A 22,270-nucleotide genomic window follows, 5' to 3' on the forward strand; every position below is an offset into this window, starting at 1 on the left:
CAGCTTTTCCACTCTCCTCCAGAATATTTCCCTGATGAAATAAATGATAGGAGATGTCATCATATGAATTAAGGTCAGAATGACAAATCAAACATAATGAATGCTCTACAAAGTGTACTAGCTTCAAACAACCAATTCAGGAGAAATCACAAAGAGCACTACATGACTATATATCGTCTCTTTATTAAGGTATCAGATCACATTGCATATATAATAAATGTACAAAATTGTATTATCTACGAATGGTTTACTAAAATTTTGGTAATTTTAAAAAACAAGGCTTAAAAGCAGAATCTCATATTACAGAACAAGGCAATATATTCACATCGTTGTATCACAGTATTCATTATATTCCACTATAAAGTGAATCAACACTTCTGTACAATTTACTTCCGCCCAGTTCAACATCGTTGCAAATCCTGTCGTGTTTAGTTCTTTTGACACTGATAATAAAGAAGTGTTTCTTTCAGCTGTTACAACCTTTGCATTATACTGAAAGTTGTTTCTAGTATTTTGTCTACCCCAGTGCACAAACATAAGGGAGAGAAGATATTAGAAACAATAATATAGTCAATAGATTGTAGAGGAGGATGTTGTCAAACCTTCTCTCCATCATGAACAGCGTCTCCCGCCCTGTGCAGTGTCCTGATTATCCAGACGAGCATGTTCAGACTGAATGACTGATCTGAATGACTAAATGTGTCAGTGAACGCCCCAGAAGGTCCTTCATGTCTGTGGCCATCCAGACATTCAATTCATTCCCTTTCTACTGAAGATTTTAAAACTGAAATTACTTACATTTCTCATTCAGTTTACATATACAATTCAATGGGTGTTAATACATTTGCATGTTTCCATTTTCCACGTTTTGCATAATGCGATTCTACCTTGCATTACGTTTGAGCACTTATACGTTTTTTACTCACTTTATTTTCATTGTTGCAAGAGGAAATATTTTATTAATATTTCCTCTTTTCCAAACTCTGTATTGAGCAGCTGTAGAAATAGAAATCAATCAGCATTATTAGGTCCAAATGTGCAATATATATGTTCAGGTCATGTGACTTATCATTTGTATCAAAATCCAAAATGGCAGCCTAGTAGCCCAGAAGACCTAGTATTATTACTTTTCATATTTTAGGGGATACATATATTTTTTGGGGGGATGGATGATGAAGGATTATTTTCTTCTCGTTGAAGAATAATGAATGACATTTTCACAACTTTGATAAGCAAGCACAGAATGCCATGTATCCTGGAGGATACATTGCCCAGATAAAACAATTACTCAGATATATTTATGATTTTAGGCCTATAATCCACAGATAATCAATAACATAAAGGTGTGAAACACTGATTACTCTTTAGTTCAGTTTTTATGTGTATTGATTAATTCACCAGTGTACACGTTTTAAGTGAATTTCTGTCAAAGGTTTTTACAGTGCAAGAAAAAGGGAGGTGATTGTCTATGATTGTGCCACCTGATGGCTCATCAAATTCAGTGGGAACCAGTGAGGAAGATGAGCTGTGTATACAGGGACAGTGTCAGGATGGCAACTGCACCAGGGACAATTTGAATGCCATCTGTAGTAATCAGACAGAGGAGGGAGAAAATCAGAACAAATGAGGGAAGATGAATATGTAATGATAAGAGGAGTATTGCAAAAGATCAAGTGGTTTTGTTATGCATGTTATATAATATATGTCTGTTTGCAATTGACGTGTGTTGGGAGTGAAGGGCAGGAACCTCCTTCATCTTTTCCAAAAAAACATGGGGTCAAAGATTTTTGTGTGAGCTGGTGAGTCGGGTTTTATGTAGGAAGTCTACATTTGATGGTGCTACTCGACCTCTGGACGACGAGTGTGGGTTAGAAGCAAATGTTCTGCAGCCGTGGAGAAGCACCAGATACACCTCGGACTGCATCGTCTACTTCGACAAATCTTTCACATCGTTGAGTTTGGTAACTCGTCTTTTTAGAGTTTATGGGCCTCAGAAGTTGGAGTAAAAGAACTACTCGACGGGTCGTACATTGGAAGAGGAAGAGGCAGCCTTGACTTTTGTGTAGACAACAATGAAAAGCTCATTGCGGACCAACACCGTAAGAGTCACCTTGGTGAGCTCCGTGTTTCTGTCGACCCTGTTGGTCACTGAAATGATACTCCAAAGAGGAAAAGAGAGGAAGATAAGTGTGCCAAGCCCAAAGATTGGATCTGGGTACAACACTCACAAGAAAGGAGAGGATTTGGGTGATACAGTATGATTGCCTTTTCTCCAGCAATGTCCAACCAGCAGTAGTTGGGCATATTTTGACGGATGGTTGGCATTGCTGTCAATAACGCATTGACACATTGTCACTTGTCAAAATGCTCACAACTTTTTTCTTAGCCTCTATTGCTGATACGATATTTCTAGCGTACCACACCACAGAGAAGACTGTAGTATAAAAACAGGAATATGATGTTTTGTTTCAAAATGTAATGGCTCGTTGTTGTCAAAATATTTAAAAAGTTGTCACACGAACTATAAAAAAAAAAAAAAGGCATAAAACTGTCAAATTTATACCCTAATGCACAACGTATCTCCGGAGATGCAGAGTGTACATAATAAAGCTCTTATTGTGGAAAAATCATAAAATTGTGTTATTTTAACTTGGATAGATCAGAAAATAGCAGTTAATTAATTTTGCTGAATTAGGATTAAAGCTGGCTGTGGAGTGTCTTCATGACCTCCCTCCACTTGTTAACAGGTGGGCTGCCACTTGCCACCAGCTTCCTGAGCAGGCTGCAGGGTTGCAGGTTGGGCACGTCAGGGTGAGCCCGGTGGTAGTGCTCCAGCCTCTCCAGAACCTTGGTCAGCCCCACAATGCTAGCGTAGAACATGGGGCCTCCGCGGTGCCTCGGCCAGCTGTAGCCAGACACGTAGATGACATCGATGTCTTCAGGTCCTGCAGCTATTCCATCCTCCAGGATGCGGAAGCCCTCATTGATCAGGGCGTAGAGGCAACGCTCCAGCACCTCCTGGTGGTCTATGCGGCGCACCACCAAGCCATGCCGGGCTCGGTACTCCTCCAGAAAGCTGTGCAGCCAAGGGTCAGGCTTAGCAAGATGACTGCCGGGTTTGTCATACCGATACCATCCCCGGCCAGTTTTCTGACCAAACCGTCCCTGCTCACAGAGCAGGTCTCCCAGCGGGCTGTACCTGCAGCCTCGTCGGACTCTCGCTTGCCGTCCTGCGGTCGCATGAGGCACCACCAGCCCGTCAGCCTGCCTGACCCTCCAGCCCACGTCGAGCCCAGACAGGTCGGACATTCTGAACACACCCATCGCAAATCCAAACTCCTCCAGAACTCCATCTACCAACTCAGGCGTGGCTCCTTCTTCCAAAAGGAAGGAAGCTTGTTCCAGGTACGGCTTCAGCATGCGGTTTCCGACAAAGCCCCGGCAGTTTCCAACTGCCACACTGACTTTGCCCATTTTCTTCCCAAGTTGCATGGCAGTGGCCACAGCTTGTGGAGATGACCTGGGCCCATACACTACCTCCAGCAGCTCCATTACGTGGGCTGGGGCAAAAAAGTGCATCCCAACCACCAGCTCCGGGTTGCGGGTTTGAGCAGCCAGGTGGTCTATGTCTAGTCCAGAAGTGTTTGTGCACAGGTAGGTGCCTGGTTTACAAACGGCAGACAGCTGCTGAAAGACCTTCTCCTTCAGTGCCATGTCCTCAAACACGGCTTCGATGACCAGGTCGACATCTGCTAAAGGCTGGATGTTGTGGCTGTACCTGATCTTATCAAATGCAGGTTTCACCCCGCGTCTCTTCGCCCCTCGCTCCAACATGCCTGTTATGGCCTGCTTTGCCTCCATCAACTGCTTCTCATGGGTTTCAACGGCCACCACAGACAGCCCAGCCTGCACAAGGGCAACGGATATCCCGCTTCCCATCGTGCCAAGACCTTGAAGCACAAAATCACAATTTGACAAAAGAAAAAATGCCAGAATCACCAGTCATGCAAAGACCATAACATTTCTGAGAAACTGCAAAAAAAAATACAAATAATAACAAGTCAAACTTTTTTGTGCAGTTCTATACTATATATAGTTTTCAGTCTAGCAGCATAATGTTTTTTCAAAGCTTGCAATTTTAATGCACAAGCTGCTGAGCCTCATATCCAGATTGTCATACATCCAATCTTCCCTGCAGGGAAGAGAGCTCATCTATCAAAACTCAGCTGAACTGTAAATGAGGGCTTAGTTTCCATAGGCAACGTGAATTTGGAGATGCCACACAGATAGCTTGATGAGTCAATGTGCTTGTATTAACTGAAAGCTCAGGACAAATAGCCATTAAAATCCCCAAAGCTCTTACCAATGACAGCTGCTTTATGTACAGGCCTGGGCTCGCTGGTGTCCCAGCGGTCTCCACTGGGCATGCTCCACCTGCCGACGGCTCTCTGAGCGAAGAAGCAGTACTGCAGAGCACGGGCCTGGCCTGAGGTGAAGAGAGTGGCCATCAGCTCTTTCTCCCGCTCCATACCCTGAGCGTAGGGCAGGGTGGCAGCTGCACGCACCGCCTGGACGCATGCAACCGGTGCTATGGCTCCACGGGCAATCCGACGCACCTTCCACATCGCTCCCTCCAACAGAGCGTCCACATCAGCGGGGCGTGGGCACGGAAAAGTGCTTATACGACGAGCATCCAGTGATTGTCCTGAAAAAGAAACATGGAAGAAGTGAGGAATGACCGTTTACTTTTATCTTAGTAACTTCTGCTGAATCAAAAATCTGCTCTGTAATTACCTTTCTGTACATGTAAATCTGCATGATTATATGTTGGGTTTTTTTTAACCTAAAAGTGCCTCCTGGTTTTCACCGATACTGCTTTTTTCCACTTTCTTGAATTTGTCAAATGGCACTCTGCAAGTCTGGGTATAATTGTTTTTTCAGGTACACTCATCCACTCAATTACTAGATACCCCACTAGCTCCTACCAGCAGAATGATTTGACAAACAAACCATTTCCAGATAATGGGAGGGACCCCGGCAGTGAAGTTACAGTTCACCTTGAATAACACAGATCTGAAACTAAATGAAAAGTAACAATTTGGTTCTGGGAAAACAAGTCGGTAAATTTTCAACTCCGAGAGCAAAGCGGGGGAAATTGAAATTTTTTTTGTGATTCTCAGGCCTTTGAGCAATGGTACAATACCAGAGCAATTTTCCAGGTGAAATTACAAGGGAATATTTAATATTAGATCCAAAACTTTGCAACACGAGACTTCCTGCCTGCTGTGATTTAAGCCTGGGAACAATGAAATGACGAAGATGGCCACTCTGCTACAGCCTTGTTAAAAGCATTTTAATTCCTATTCCTGTGTCCTCTGACATGATTACATGAGACCGTAGTGAGAATTACACTCAGCTGTGGGTCCAGAGCCAGAAACTGGGTCACCACGGCAAAGCTTATAGGGACAGCAGCCACATATGATTAATAGTATCCACTTAGTCCAATAACAAACTATTTTGTCGAACACAGTATATTATGAATGAAGAGTGGATGGTGGATGGTGAAAGTCATTTTGGACCAGTTAAATGCTTATTCTGTCTATAATGTTATGTATGAGGTGCTGTGTGCCAGTGCAATGTGATTCCAGTGTAATTTAGGAGAGCATTATTGCAGCGGTTAATCTGTAAATGGTTGAGCTGTGGATTTGTTGTGCAGCGATTGGGAATCCTGGCTATCCTGACAGATGTAGAGGGCAGATGTTGCAACTACTGCGGTAAAAAAAAAAGTTAATCTCGTCACCCACGAGAGACTCGAACACTGCGTGTGTGTGCGCGTGTGTGTGGGGGAAGTGTGTGCGCATGAGGCAATACATGCCTCTATTTAAGGGCACAAATTGCTTTTTGCATTAATATGAAACCATGTGTTAGTGGTGTGGTAGACTACTTTTATTCTCATCAGCTATGCATCTCTAACAATTGCATTTGGTTTGCAAATATAGAAACACATTGACCATTTAAAGGTCCCACATTTTATATATTAATTCAAGAATATTTACTTTTTATAATATAAAACCGATCTAAGTGCTATATGAATACTGTAAAAGTATCAAGACGCATAGTACACAGAGAAATGCATATAGCCTGTATTCAGTAACTGTGCAATTTGGACTTTTCCTAAATTTGTGATGTCACAAACTCACAGTCTTGTCATAGGTCCGCCCTCAGCACAGCTCTGTCACTGTCAATTTTTTATGTTGAAGAAAACTCATTACGTCATAGAGCTAGAAAGCTACAAGACCGAAGAAAACCTGTGATTGGTCTGGATGTGCATCAGTCAGAAAAGAGTCAGCCAATCAGAAAAGAGGGTCATTGATAGCAATGTGCCTTAAAGACACAGAAACAAAACAGCCTGTTTTTGTAATTACTCCAAAGAGAAGCTTAAGGAAGGAGATGCAACATTATATTCAGAGGGTCGTTGGTACTTAAGAGCATTAAATAATCTTCTTGTGGTTTTAATGCCGTCAAATAAAACGACAGAAAATTGTAAAATGTGGGACCTTTAACGCCGCGGCTGATCAACACAAGACTGAAATATCTGTTAAAATCAACACAAATTCGGTCCCAACTCCTCAAATCTACCATCTTGTATGCTGTTGACTTCTCTGTCTGACTCACTCTACGCCTCAGCTGTACTAACAACACTCACTTCCTCACCCACTCAGAGTCATCCTGGCAGTACAGTGTGGGGGAAAAAAAAGCATGACTGCAGTCATCTTTTTGATTGTAAAATGTTGTTTTACATGTGACCCTACAGACTTCACGGCTGATTTTGTTTTCATAGATGGCGTAAGACTGTTTGTTAAAGGCACAATACAGGACACTAACAGGTTTCCTGCAAACTTAAATGCCTTAGAAATGAGCTGTAATTGACAGGAAATTTTGCAGTAAAAAGCTGAAGGGGACATCTCTGAAAAACCCACAGCCAACAGTATAGTCCTGAAAATATAATGTCACGCGGGGTTTGTTTCATGCAGAAGAATCAAAAGCTCTTGTACAACCAAGGCTCCACTGAACAAAATGCAACTTCCCCTCCTGTTTTCTAACACACAAAACCACACAGCAGAGTGGGTGGTGTGTGTATTAGTCCACAATACCAGAGGGGATTTAATACTCAAATACTCAAAACAATAAAGGGAATAGTGCATTTTGCTAAAAGTCCTTCATTGCTTCCTTGCTAGGCGTTTGGTGAGAAAATGTATCCCACTCTCACATTTACAGTACATGTTAAGTATTAGACTTCAGCCACAGACATAAAGTGTGGAAACAGGTGGAAAGAGCTCACCTAGCTTCCCAAAAAGTAAAACAAGACCTCTAAATCAGAAAATAAAATGTATATTAATGTCTACTGTAAAATTGTTTTGGAGAATAACATCACTTTCTGCATAATAGGAGCTGTGAAAATATGACATTAAGTCATAAAAGATCCAGCTGTTATTTAAAGAGCAAACTACAACCCTGTTTCTGAGAAAGTTGGGACATTGTGTAAAATGTAAATTAAAAACAGGATGCAATGATTTGCAAATCTCATAAACCCTTATTTTTATTGCAAATAGACAACATATCAAGTGTTGAAATGTTATTGTTTAATGAAAAATATTTCCTCTTTTTGAATTGGATGTCAGCCACATGTCTCAAAAAAGAAAAAGCACCTGATGGAACATCTCACAATTAATTATGTTAATTGGCAACAGATCAGCAACATGATTCTGTATAAAAAGAGAATTTCAGAGAGGCAGAGTCTCTCAGCAGTGAAGATGGGGAGAGGTTCATTACTCTGTGAAAGATTGTTTGGGAAAATAGAGCAACAATCTGTTAAAAAGAATAATGTTCCTCAACTTAAAATTGCAAAGAATATGTGGATTTCATCATCTACAGTTCATAATATCATTAAAAGATTCAGAGACTCTGGAGAAATCTCTGAACACAAGGGACAAGGCTGAAAACCAATATTGGATGGTGGTGATCTTCGGGCCCTCAGGCATTAAAAACACATTATTCTGGAGTGGAAATCACTGCATGGGCTCAGAAACACTTCTGAAAACCATCGTGTGTGAACACAGTTCATCGCTGCATCCACAAATGCAGCTTAAAACTCTCCAAAGAAGAAACCAGAAAGAAACATGATCTAGAAACACCGCAGTTTTCTCTGGACCCGAGATCATTGAAGATGGACTGAGGTGAAGTGGAAAACTGTCCTGTGGTCTGATGGATCACAATCTGAGATTCTATTTGGAAGTCATGGACGCTGCATCCTCCAGGTTAAAGAGGAGAGGGACCATCCAGCTTGTTATCAGCGCTCAGTTAAAAAGCCAGCATCGGTGATGGTACAGGGATGCATTAGTGCACATTGCATGGGTAGCTTGTACATCTGGATGGAAGCATTAATGCTGAATGATCCACTGATAAACTGGCCTCCTGCAGTCCAGACCTGTTTCCAGTTTAAAAGATTTGCCGCAATATTCAAATGAAAAATACGACAAAGGAGAACACGGACCGTTGAGCAGTTAAAATTGTATCTTAGGCAATTATGAGACAACTTTTCACTTCCAAAACTTCAGAAACTGGTCTCTTCAGTTCCCAAACGTTTACAGTGTTGTAAAATGAAAAAGTGATGCAGCACAGTAGTCAACATGATCGTTTACCAACTTTTTTGAGACGTGTTGCTGGCATCAAATTCAAAATAAGCATATATTTGACCTAAAACAATAACATTTCTTAGTTTCAACACTTGATATGTTGTCTTTGATCTATTTGAAATTAAATATGGTTTTATGAGATTTGCACATCATTGCATTTAGTTTTTATTCACATTTCACACAGCACCCCAACGTTTTTAGAAACGGGGCTGTAAATCAATGTTTTATTTTTCATTAAAGTTGGACTCACTGGTGTTGACAGTGTTATCACTATCTAGCAAAGCTGAATGGATTATTCTTTACATAGACTGAGAAATCATTCCTCCGTAACTGCAGGGATGCGGCACACTTTGACAATCCATTCAATGGTTAAACGAGTCTGATTGTTGTGCGCAGGGCGATTCTCGTCCTCCTAAATGACTGCTGGTGAGGGCCCATTATTAATATTCAAGGGAAGTTTGTCCCTTTTCGCCCTTCTGAATAATACAGCAAAAGCAGTGAAGACATCAGAGCACATCTGACAGAGCCATGAAACATTTATGGCTGGTGTGTTTTTTGCTTCCTTTGTCTTCCACAACGTAAATGCTGACACTTCTTGATGTCAGACTTGCCTAAAATAACCTCTCTATGAGGAATTTCTCTTCCTTCCACTGAGTTCATTTTTTTAACCAGCGAAGAGAGAATGTATTTTATACCAGAGCGTACTTTGCGCTGTTTTTTGGGGGGTTTTGTATCTCACCTGCGACACTGGAGGCAAACTTCACAGCTGCATCTACAGTGTTGTGATCAGTAACCTGATCTACTATTCCAAGTAGCAGCGCCTCAGCAGCAGTCACATGACGACCTGTCAGAAACATCAAGGCTCTATGTGAGTGACGTGGGAAATCTCTTAGATCATGAATAATATAAGCTCAGATGCAAACCTTATATTGACAACATCCCCTGTCTGATTCTGGCCCTCATCAGATAAAATAACAATGACACAAAATAGAATAGAATGAATTTAAAAAAAAAAAAGTTTATAAAGTTTAGTACAGTTTATATAAATAGATTTGTTACGAACATTTCAGATAATCCTGATCTGAGGAGTGCGCACGTTAAAACTTAACACATACTGACCTCTGCTGGTCATCAGTGTCTTCTATTAACTATGGTTGCATTCTTGTGTTCATGCTTACAGGGTTATGTGTAACAGACTGCTCTGCCAAAGCATCATTAAAAATGAATCTTAATCACTTTAACACACAGGGGCTTCTATATGTGCAGCTGCAACTAAAATACAAAAATGTGTGTCAGAAAGGAAGTGTTTGGTGACTTCTTCATATTTTAGTCATGCTTTCCTATAGCTGGATCAGTACTCTTAAAACATGTATTACGCAACACTACAAAAGTCCGACAAAGGTCATCTATCTTTGCTACCTGTGGTGATGAGGTCTAAAGCAGCTGGGACACCGATGAGCCTTGGCAGACGCTGGCTTCCCCCTGCAGCTGGCAACAGACCCAGAGTCACCTCTGGAAGACCCAGTTTGGCCTGCGAGGACACAAAGGCACAAAATGTGACGAATGGACAGTACTGAACAGTGTTGGTTTGCATGATATTCACAGAAACGACTTTCTATATCTAATAAATGTATTACAAGTAATACATTGCCTATATCAGTGACAAAGACAGTCAAAAAATGTATGGTGGATAAACTACAAATGAGACTGTCGTGTTACTTCCAGATGAGTACTGATGGTTATGGAGGGGAAAATAGATACCGTTAAATTTCAATTTTTTTTTTTTCTGGACTGACACAGATTAACTATTTCTAACCCCTTTGAACAAACAGAAATATTGAGACACGATTAATGAAAAGACAATTCTGCAGTCACTTTGCAACACGCAAGATAAAACTGTCAGTTAGACACTGATGCAGCTCAACACTGACATAAGAGAGACACTGACCGAGAGAGACAGAGATATCTGAAGCATGAACTAACTTTAGAGTGTGCGATTCGATAATGACAGCCAAGTGCTAACTCGAGGCCTCCGCCTAAAGCGACCCCCTCTATGGCTGCCACCACCGGCTTGGCTGCAGCCTCGATGGCATGGATCATCGGTATCAGAGGAGGGCCAGTCATGTTTGTCCCGAACTCCTTGATGTCGGCCCCTGTTACACAAAAAAGAAACGAGGAGGTTGAAACACAGACAGAAATGACACACTAATATGAAGAGCATCTGGTTCCACAAGGACGTTTGCTCCTGATTTGGTCTTTTAAAAGGTAGATTACACAGAATGGATGGATGACGATTTTCATCAATCAATTAATCATTTCAGTTATTTTGTCAAAAATGATTTAATGTCTTAGCTTCTCAAGTGCGACTATTTTCTTTTCTTTTTTTGTGTGTTGAACATGTTTGTGTTTTAGACTCTTACTCTATTTTTTGACATTTTACAGACTAACACTAATCTAATCAGTGAGAAAATAATCAGAAGGGTAATCAGTGATAAAAAACAAAAATTTGTGGCAGCTCCAGTGCAGATTATATTCTTCTTTAGCTCATGTTTATTAATATTGAATTATTTTAGTTAGTATTCCATTTGTTATTTATTAATCGTGCATTGATAAGGAACATTTCTTGGACCTCCCAGTGCAATGGTTTACTTCCTATTTTGTGGTCATGTGTTTCCATCTGCACCCGTTAATGCTGTGATTGCAGCAATTCTACATGTTCCAATTTGTTCCAGTTTCCAGTTTGTGGAACAGGTGTGTAATATCCTCTCTTGTTCCATCACATTTCCTCCTTCCATGACAGCTTCCTGCATTAAAACGTCTTTGAGTGTCTTGAAAAGTGCTATATAAATAAAAATGATTATTATGACTAAGTGTTTGTTAAATCACAATAGCACAACTTGAATTATAAAGTTGAAAAATAAACAGAAAAGACAACCTCCGGACACATTTGCTTCTGAAACTCAATGAAAATGACAGATATGCATGTGCATGTGTCAATATTGTGATGTTATGGGAAAATAAATGTCCATACCCCCACAGAAAGTTCCCTTCTGGCCACAGATGACTACAGACTTCACCTCTGGCTCCCTGAGCGCTCTCTCCATCATGTCAACAATGCCTTGCCTCACCCATGCACTGGATTAAAAAAGAGGCACATGTTTTTACTTACCTTTTTATTACTTTTATTATTATTATATTATACATTATTTAACTGTTATTAGTTCATATTACGGGACAGTAAAACCTCTCTGCTAACAGCCCTTATTCCCAAATTCAAAATTAGAATTAATAGCTATGAGATTCAGAGATATGGCAAACACTATTAACAATCTGAATTCCACAAAATGTTAAGTGAAATCAAACTGAGAAATTCAGATCTGCTTACTCTCTGTAGTTGCACCCTCGAAAAATCACAACTCATGTTTGATAAATTAATCTTTAATAATGAAAAAGTGCATCACGGAATCAGTTAAATTCATTATTTAGAATATGGCATATATTATATATGGAATAAGCCTGTAAAATGGGTCAATGGTGGCCTAAATGAAGAGCAAACTGGATGAATTTGTTTGGGGAAAGTGCTCCTCCATCACTGCATGAACTTATGTGCCCTTGAGCAAGCCAAAGTGCTCCAGTAGAGCTGCCAGTGGCCAGCAGATTTTAGCACTGTGTGGTTGTATGTGTCGTACTGCGTAGATTGGAGGTGTGAGTGTAACAGTGTGTTTCTGAAAAAGTAAACAATACTCTCAGTTAAACATCCATGAGTAAAGGATTAATTACAGCCTTCTGCTGTGGTGCAAACATATTTCAGAGTGTACAGTCGACCAGCTGGGTCTGACATGTCTGTCTGTGGACACTGTATGTAGGATGAACCTTGTTCAGGTCACTGGTGGAAGAGGAAATCTGATTTTTTTTTTTTTTTTAACTTAAATTATAAGTAAGGTTCTGCATTAAAAGTTAAACTAAAAGTACATTAAATTACTTAAAATGATCATTCATCATAAATTATTATTCATTATGCAGCCGAACGGTCACTGTCAGAGACTTAAGGCTCTGATCTGATCATTACTAATGCATGTAATCAATGTGAGCAGGTCAAGGTCCTGTTTAACAATAACATCCTTTAATCAGTAACAAAGTATTTTAAGCTATTGTGCAGTGAAATGAAAAGTGCAATACAACTCTCTAAAATGCAGGTTAATAAGTATAAAGTAGGATAACATGGTAATATTCATGTAAAGAAAAAGTATTTCAAAATCACACTTGACTACAGCTCTTAGGGGCATTTACCAAGTGACAAACTGACGCAGAACAGTTTTCTTGTGGTAAAAAAAAAGTCGAGATATTCTCTCTTCTTCTGTCTTTATTTATGTGCACGTTTTGTACAGCTACATGCATATGTAATGCACTTATGAAATATTAGCCACATCCACATTTGCCCTTGACGATCATCCTGGGAAGAATAAAGAAGCTCTGCAGCGTTGTTCTTGACTCACCTGAGAGCATTAACAGGAGCATTTTGAAGAGTAATCAGGCCAACAGACCCCGAAACACTGAACTGAGCCATGGTGTCCAAACAACACGTACAAATGTCGCACTTCTTGTTGGTGAGCAGACTGAACTTTGAAACTTGAGTCCAGCCAGCAGCAGGACTTCATCCCCTTTATCACGCTTTCTCTCTTCTTCTTCTTCTGGTTTCCTGCTTTAAAGGGCGGTTAACGGCAAACACTCGGAGCACTACCGCCCTCACCTGGACTGGAGGCGAGAGACATCTTGCTTTATCTCCTTCCTTTGTGTTATTAATGTGCATTAAAATGTTGACTATAAATCATTTATTATGGGTCAATAACATTATATCGTTCAGCTCATACATCACTATCATACCCCTCGACCGCTTCACACCGCGGTCCAGTAGGTGGCGGTAATGCACCTGTAAACTGACTTTGCCAACGGTCCTTAAAACTGAGGAGAAGAAGAAGAGGGAAGACCAAGCAGGAGGTAAACACTTGTCCCGGCTGACCAACAAAACAGGAATATGCGCTCACCACTCGTCGGATTGATCGCTGTTGTGGTCGCAGCCAGCTTGTACCTGTATTCGCTGTCCCTGTACCTCCCTGCGGGCCCGCGGACACGTCCTCTGCCCGGTGCCGAGACTGAACATGTGGATACGGCGGAGTCCGAGCAGCCCTCTGAAGAGCCAAGCAGGTGACTGACGTGAGCCGTCAGCTGTCAGCCAGAGAAGATAATACACGAAAACAAAAGAGGGCTTATAGAAGCGATTTAAAAAAAAAATAAATAAAAAAAAAAAAAAGCCTTTGTGTATTTAAATTGCCCCCTGCTGTATCTCTAGTTGGCTCATGTTAGCCACACAGAGCAGTTTTCTGAGTCCTGATACGCAGGTTATCTAATAATGTGTTTTTTTTAGAAGCATTAACAGGCGCTGAATTTAGTTTCCACCCGACCAGCCTCAGAAAGGTTCAGTATGTGGTCGCACCTCTTCAGGAAAAGTGGGCTTGTTGTGACCGATGGTTGTTGGTGTCATTCTTTGGTAGTTTCTGTCAGCTGTCAGACCTGCAGCAAGTAAAGAGTGGTTGTTGTTGTTGTTGTTGTTTGTTTAAAAAAAAAACACGTTTTTTTTTTTTGTTTGTTTTTTTTCATTGGTTAATCCATCGCTGCGTGCTTTTATCTGATGCTTATATGGGCCTAAATTGCACGAATTAAATTCAATATAGAGGATAGTTTTTATACTGCTTGGAGATACTGAAAAAAAATTATAATTATTGGCCAAGTCCTGCCTGCTGGAACAGATGTTATATTGCTTTCTGGCTGGTATTAAAAAGTAGAGCCCAACTGATATTGGATTTTTAAATCTGATACCAATATTAACAAAGAAATCGACTGAAATGAGTTTATCAAATACTTGTGACAAAGATATGTAATAATGGCAGGGTGTTTTACAGTTGTGATAATTATTGTCCAAAATGGTGTCAGGTATTTAGTTATCGACTATTTTGTTGTCAATGTTTGAATATTTGCGAACAAAATTATATTTTTCATACCATGTTGGGAAATGATGGAAGAGTGAATGATGTGATTTAACTTGAGTTTGGATGTTGTCAGGTTGAAGTTCCCTTCAGATTTGGACGAGCTGCGGGAACTGGCTGAGCTCTTGCAGTTTTACAAGACGGAGCACACTGGATATGTGCTGCTTCTCTTCTGTAGTGCCTATCTCTACAAGCAGTCCTTTGCCATACCTGGATCCTCATTCCTGGTGAGCAAAACAAAACTACAAAAATACCCTCTGTGCTGATGCTGGATGACAAGACAGGCTTTTCTTAGGTTAGATGCCTTAACACATGATTTAATATATTTAATTTCTGTGGGTCAGATTTAGTTTTGGCTTTTTTTTTTTGCATTTTTGAATCGTTTTAAAGAAATATGAGCACATGGATTGAAATTGACTAAAAACTGGTAGGTGTGAATAAAATGATGCTTGCATGCATTATCAGGGAAAAATGAAAAGGCACTTGACCTGTGTGTGTGTGTGTGTGTGTGTGTCTTTTCTTTAAAGACAAAGGATACAAATATTCAGATAATGCAAATGGCAGCGGGATGTAAGACTCCTTTATTTTTTCCCGGTGCTGGAGTCTTGACTGCTCTCCGTTTCACTTCTTTATTTGTAATACTTTAATCACGCTGTCCTCACAACTGTGTGCAGCGCAGAAAAAAAGCCCAAACTACATGCAGGCTGAAGTGGATTATTCAACGTGTCTATTCAACAGTGTTACATCACAGAGTATTTCTCTCCTTCCACATGTAGAGAAACTGTAGTTTTGCATGTCACAGCTGATTGATGTGTGTTAAACACATCGTGATGCCGTCTAGTGACGCAGGCCTTTGGTCTCGTCTTGTCTTTGTGCAGAACATTCTCGCAGGAGCTATATTTGGAGCATATCACGGACTGCTGCTTGCCTGTGTGCTGACAACTGTGGGCTCAACCATTTGCTACTTCCTCTCCCAGGCCTTCGGTAAACGTTACATCGTAAACCTCTTCCCTGAGAAGGTCTCCATGCTGCAGAGGAAGGTACATCTGTGCCACCATGTAAACAGAACTCGAGGCGACAAATACAGAAACCACATATGTCAAACATGCAAACTTGGAAAGCAACGCTGCACCAAGATAAAGTGTCAACATTCAGCCGTTCTCTCGGGGACATGCGTCTTCTCAGTGATGGAGGGAAACATCTTCACAATGTTGACTGTGTGGAATGTAAACAGTAAAGATGAAAAACACCAAACCGCTAACAAGAAATCACTGGTGTTTTTCTAAATTCAATGCAAATATACCTCTCGCAAAGAGGAGTGGATCATCATGTAGTGAACCTTTTTCATATTTAATTTTCCGTACACACTTTTTTACACATAGAATCTGATTTATTAATTTCTTCTTGTCCTTGACCAGACCCAATGGTAGATAGGAATAATCACAGACAACTGATTTTTTTTTTTTTTTTTTTTTAAATCAGCACTCATCTCTAATGTTAAGCATGTAATGCAGCAGTTCCCTGGCCAGTTGCAACACCATCAAAAGATGTTTTTTGATCAGCTAACCCACACATCACTCTTAATACAATAATCTGACATCGGATGTTTTGACGATGTGCTGCCACCAAAAAAACTGAAATTACTAACAAAAATATGCATCCACTGTGTGCCTACATACGTGTTTTCCTCTCTGTCTCTTCCAGGTGGAAGAGAACCAGGACTGTTTGTTCTTCTTTCTGCTTTTCCTGAGATTCTTTCCAATGACTCCCAACTGGTTCCTGAATATGTCTGCCCCCATTGTCAACATCCCCATCACCTCCTTCTTCTGCTCAGTCTTTATTGGTAAGCACAGATGAGCTGATTGATGACTTGTCAGTAAATGATGTACCTGCAGACTCTCCACGTTCATCCTAATGTACATCATGTACTCCGTAAGGCCACGCTCTAAATCTAAACGGTGTGGCCTGAAGTCCATCATGATAACTAGGCAGAAGAAAGGAAACTAAAATAGATTCTTGAAGTGATTAAATCACGACTCAAACAGCCACTACAAAGATTATATCACAAGTTTCAAATATTTGTGTTTCCTGTCGCACCGTATGTATATTGACTGTATCTCTGAAGATGGATTTACTGTTGGGGTTTCAGTGCAGCTCACGTGCACCTCCTTAAAAAAGCTTTGGTCAACTGTGGTTGGTCATCTTGTTTTACCACAAGTATCAATGGCAATAAAGATTTCTGATAGTGAAGCAGGTTGAAAAAAGGATCAATAATCTTCACCTTTTCATCCAGCAAAGACATCCCACCTGCAAACCTCTTTCAAGCCTTGAATGTAAATGCAGCTGTTGCCTGGAACAGTCTCATAATCAGTACTGAGACGAGAACTCATTTATTGTTGGGGAAAGAATAGAAACACAAAAAGACCTGATCATGTATACATCCCTTCTTGTTCCTGTGGTACTTATCTGTTGGTCAAATCTGCCATTCATGTATGCTGTGCATGCATCAATCCAACTGGAATGTCAACATTGTTTCTCTGACATATTAATAGTCTTTGTGCTGTTTGTGACTAGTGCACCTGCAGTGTGGGAACAAACTCATGACAGACATATTATTTAGGATTCAACCACTCCCCGCAGCAGTGTCTAAAGCCTGATTTCTATGGTGGAAAAATCCCCTAAGCACTTGTAGTGCAGCAGTAAACATGGTTCGTTTTGGAGGGACTGCACTTCCAGCTTTAGGAGACATCGACAGTAGCTTTGTCCCTAGAAAGTTGGAATGCACCTGTGTTGGACAAAAACATCTGCCAGGGGAATATTTGCATTAAATTGAATGTGTGATGGCACCAACAAAATCACGGAAAACGGGAACACATAAGTTCAAACACCAATACCATGAAATTATGTTTTTCACCTTCTGCTGTTTTCTTAGGCCTCCTGCCGTACAACTTCATCTGCGTCCAGACAGGCGTCATGCTGTCTGAGGTGTCGTCGCTGGATGACTTGTTCTCTTGGGATCGACTCTTGCAACTGTTGGCTATTGCCTGCATGGCCCTGTTGCCCGGCGCCCTCATCCGCCGCTTCAGTCAGAAAAGTCTCAAACTGGACATCCCAGCAAAAAACGGACTCGTCGCACACAAGAAGGTCCAGTGATCTGTTCCGGGAGTGACTTTGTTCATTGGTGTTTTGATTCCTCCTGAAGTGGAGAGCGAATGTATTTCAAGTTGTGACTTTATCTGAAGAGCTTTACTTTTACGGAGCCGCCCGGAAATGGAAAGGGGTCGACGCTATTTGGAAAAAGGATCAGACTGGCACATCAGGATTTGAAGAAGTATTTTATGTTTCCAAATGTTGGTGTTTCTGTGCCACAACAAAGAGAGAGGGAAGAATTTTAGAGTATCTTTGCTCTTGCGCTCGTGTTGTGCTGCAAGAAGAGTTTTGATTTTATATAAACAGCTTGTGTTCAAAGTGCCTGTCGAGCAGTTTTAGACTCCAACTTCTACCTCCAACACGGACATGTGGAAAAAATGTTGTAAATGTTAAAGGTTTGTAGAGACTAGAGGGTTCAGATGATTGCTTTGTTGGGTTTGTATAAATAATTTAATTTGTAACTGAAATACTGATTGTGTCTGCAGCATTTACTATTCAACTTGAAGTGTTTTGTCTCTTGTTTGACAATCCCATTTTACAATTTGAGTACAATCTGTAATAAAAGATAAACTGTCGGGCAGTTTTGTATTTAGGGTCATTTAGGAACCAGAGTTTGGCCTCTGACAAATCACAATTCTATGTTCACAAGTCATTTTAGCCTCTTTTCCACTAACAGTATCGGCCCAGTTGGACTCTCACAGTTTTTTTTTCTTTGGGCAAAAGTTGTGGCTTGTACCTGCAACTATTTTTGGTTTCACCTCGATTAGGGTTCCAAGCAGGCTGAGCTGATGACACCGCAGATCACTGATTTGTTGCATGGCAACCCCCAAAACCACACTGTGGTATATTCAGGGGTGAAGACGTTCCTCTGTTTGTCTGCCAGACAAAGGACCCAGCATGTGTGTGCATCATGTTAGTAATGATTGCAAAGCTTCTCTGTAGTACTGCAGTGGAAACCAAAATCCAGAAAAGTACTAATGAAAGTAGAGTAGAGTCGATGCCAGCAGTGGAAAAGAGGCTTTTAAGTAACCAGTTTTTGAGGCTAATTGTGAAGGCCTCTTTACTGTGAAGATATTCCACTCGATTCCTTTTTGTGCAGTTAATCCAGACAGTGTGAAGCATTCGTGCTGCAACAAAATCCTTCTTCCTGCCTGTTTTCATGCTCCATGTGTCTTTAAACTGCATAAAGTGTCATATCCCAGCTCTTTCTTCATGTGGGTTAAGAAGTTAAATTTGAGGTCTGCAATTATTTTTTGTTCTGTGAATTCTTTTAAATGTAATGTGATTCACATTAATCAACAGACGATAATTTTGTGCATAGCCAAGAGCTGGAGCAGGACTGTTTAAAAATGGCCAAATGTTTTCCCCAGGCGATGTAGTCCCAATGTATGAATGATGTAACTCACAGTTCTGCTGTGACATTTGTGGCGCCTTTTAATGGTGGAGGTGTAAAAGCTTTGAAATAATGAAATGTGAAACATGTGTAAACCGTTTTTTTGCAAATATTCTTTATTGCTCAGATCCAGGTTGCTCAGCAATACAGTTCACTCACAACTCAAAACAACAGCATGGCTGTTACCAGAAAGGCATGGATCCACTAGATGTGTTAAAAATGGATCATATGTCTGTCCAGTTCACAGTCACCAATTACCTTGAGGTGTTTGGGACCTTTTGGCCTGTAGGAAATGTAGGACTTGTGACCTACTGAGGAAACAAAAGGAATCTCCCAAATGGTGAAATGCAGTGAAGAAATGGATCCATGTAAAAACCACTATTCAAAGTCTAGTGCTATATGAAGTGTAGTACATACTGGATCGCCTGCAACAGTCTCATGCAATGCTTTGCATTTTCTCAGTTAACAACAAGATAGGACAAAAAAACACTGCTGTGGTTCTGCATACATTTGATCAGATTAAAACCTTCATCACCTAATCCATCGGGTTTTTTTTGGATGGTGTTGAATGCCCTCTGTTCTGTTCAGTCCCAAAGGCAGAACACGTTTTATTATATATTTTCAGACCTGGATACTCTGTCCACCTTTCTGCTTGTCAAACAGGCATATTTACTTTGCATTATTTTCCAATTCCGAAATCTGCTCAAAATCCTAGCTACGAGACTTTTCAACCACAATTTAACAGCTAGTATAATTGGTAGTGATCTAACAGGAATGAATATTAAAGAATCTCATCTACTGCTTCAGACTACATTATTTAATCAGTGTAAATGACAAGAAAACCAGATCAACAGAAAACAAAATAAAGCCTAAGCTATGCAACCACTGTGTGATATGACTAACAACACTGTACACCCTCAGTGATGTGTGTAATTGTGGTTTTCTGGTTCTGAAAATAAATGCCTAGCAACACCCCACAAAACCTAGAAACACCAATCCTTGGAAGTAAAAAGAAAAGGTTACTATCATCTCGACAGGTTTCGCACTCAGTCTGCGGTTGTCTTGACAACCGGGACGCTCTTCTCGCAACGCCACAGTGAAACCGAACCAGCAAGCGAGGGAAAACCTGCTCTTATAAAGAGCCCAAAACACAAGAGAGAGACAGAGGTCTGAAGAGTCCTCTGCAATGCAAAGAAAAGAGCCGCAACTTCAAAACCGCTCTAAAAAAAATAAAAAGACTACTCCTGACAGTCAGACAAGCCGTTAAGTGACAAACTACAATTTCCAGTGCTACTGTGAAAAGCCATTTCTTCCTAGACATGCCCTACTAAAGTGAAGCAGACCACCACAGGAGTCATGCGCTTGATTAGAAGCACCGTACTGCATTTATGTGGGTATAAGGTCAGGGTAAATCAAGTCTGGTGAGCTATATCATCATCATCATCAGTATGAGGTACTGTACCGGCTGTGGGGAGGCTTGCTGAAAACAGCCTCAGGCATTGTGTGAGTTTGTTAGACCTTTTATGTTTTAGATTTTTATTTTTTTTTAGCACTGCTAGTCTGTGTTCAGTGGGACAAAAATTATCCACCTCATCTGATGACAAAAGTCTGCCCTTCGAGAATAGAAATCAGCTCTAAACAGTTAAAAGAACTCCACAGACAAACACTAACTTTCACTAAAGTTAGTTACCCTAACCCTATTCATTTATTTAATTCCTTTGCCCTACATTGGTTTTTAGTAACTAAAGTCCGTCTTGGTTTCAGAGAGGTAATTCTGAAATGCACAGCACAACAACAAAATTCAAATAGACTGATGAGGAAAACCATTTAGAGGTCAGTTTGAGGGAAGCTGTGACGCTCTAATCTTCCCTCACAATGCAAGTGCAGACTTGGTAAGTGTTATAGAGAGACAGAAAACGATGCATTTATGTGTGACTCTATTGTACATGTTTACAGATATACAGTTATCTTGTCGTACACAGTGACATTTCAACGACTCGAGCTGTTCTACATTCTACACAGAAGACTTAAGGTTTTACACCATGTTCAAGAGTCCTGTCAGTGTACTTTTAAAATCAACCCCAGAGTATGTTATCAAATAGAGCTGGTAAGATTGGGTTGGGTTGTTAAAAAAAAAAAAAAAAAAAAAAAAAAAATTCCACAAGTGAATAAACTTCATTGCTGTTTTTTTTTTTTTTTGTTGTTGTTTTTTTAAAGTCTCAAAAAAAAAAACCTGGAGGTACAGTTGGGGAAAAACAGGAGGTACAGTTGGTTAGTTTCTGTTTATATCAACTGATTTAGTCTTTCTTTGATGGTGAAATCAGTACACAACATCCACATTCAGAACCACATCGGGCAGGTATGTACCCCTTAGATCCTGCTCTATATTTCCTTTCTAGCAAAATCGACTTGGAAATCCCTTGACGTGTATTATTTAAGAGGTTGTATGGCGTCCAGGCAAACACAATCCAACAGAGTTGACTACGGTTTACAAAGTTTCACTAGTCGGCTGGACCTGAAGAGTGTAGAGATTACTGTAGATCTTTTCTCTCTTTTTTTTTCATTAAAAAAGAAAATTAAAAATGCTCAAAATGATCAGTTAACAAGGCATACAAAATGTGGAAAAAGGGGAAATGAAAGATTGGACTGAGGTACCCTGAAGCCTGAGGTAGATCACAATACTGACATGCGCACTGTTCACATCCTGACCAAAGTTAACGCGGTGGTTCACTTTACTGTTCTCCTATTTTTTCAGGTTTTTATTTATTATATTATTATTCATAGTCTAGTTTTCAAGAAAATAAACACTTCCCTTCAAAATAATATGGCAGTGTCCCACTGAGGAAAAAAAAGAAAAGGACTTTGTTTTCTTTTTGTTTCTTATCAATAGCTCTCATCACAAAATAGGAAAAAATAGATTCATAAATATTACTCTCTCTTTTTATATATATATACACACGCACACAAACACACACACGGAGGAAGCT

The 22,270-nt window shown here is 40.3% G+C and overlaps 2 protein-coding genes across 2 annotated transcripts; one reads left to right on the top strand and one right to left on the bottom strand.

Moving 5' to 3' along the window:
- Positions 1–178: 178 nt before the first annotated feature.
- Positions 179–13,457, bottom strand: ehhadh (enoyl-CoA, hydratase/3-hydroxyacyl CoA dehydrogenase). Its single transcript, XM_069154662.1, has 7 exons — positions 13,193–13,457; positions 11,728–11,831; positions 10,680–10,849; positions 10,116–10,227; positions 9,436–9,540; positions 4,364–4,705; positions 179–3,950 (listed from the first exon to the last, which is right to left on the bottom strand). The coding sequence occupies exons 1-7, from the start codon at positions 13,261–13,263 to the stop codon at positions 2,698–2,700; spliced, it is 2,157 nt and encodes a 718-aa protein (XP_069010763.1). The 5' UTR covers positions 13,264–13,457; the 3' UTR covers positions 179–2,697.
- A 204-nt stretch (positions 13,458–13,661) lies between these two features.
- Positions 13,662–20,723, top strand: tmem41aa (transmembrane protein 41aa). Its single transcript, XM_069154663.1, has 5 exons — positions 13,662–13,901; positions 14,817–14,967; positions 15,619–15,780; positions 16,445–16,583; positions 17,673–20,723. Exons 1-5 carry the CDS (start codon positions 13,732–13,734, stop codon positions 17,891–17,893), a joined length of 843 nt encoding a protein of 280 aa, XP_069010764.1. The 5' UTR covers positions 13,662–13,731; the 3' UTR covers positions 17,894–20,723.
- The last annotated feature ends 1,547 nt before the right edge of the window (positions 20,724–22,270 follow it).

The sequence above is a fragment of the Embiotoca jacksoni genome, unplaced genomic scaffold (genome assembly GCF_022577435.1).
Source record: "Embiotoca jacksoni isolate LCO1_2020_lvr unplaced genomic scaffold, fEmbJac1.0.p SCAF_2, whole genome shotgun sequence".
Lineage (NCBI taxonomy): Eukaryota > Metazoa > Chordata > Actinopteri > Embiotocidae > Embiotoca > Embiotoca jacksoni.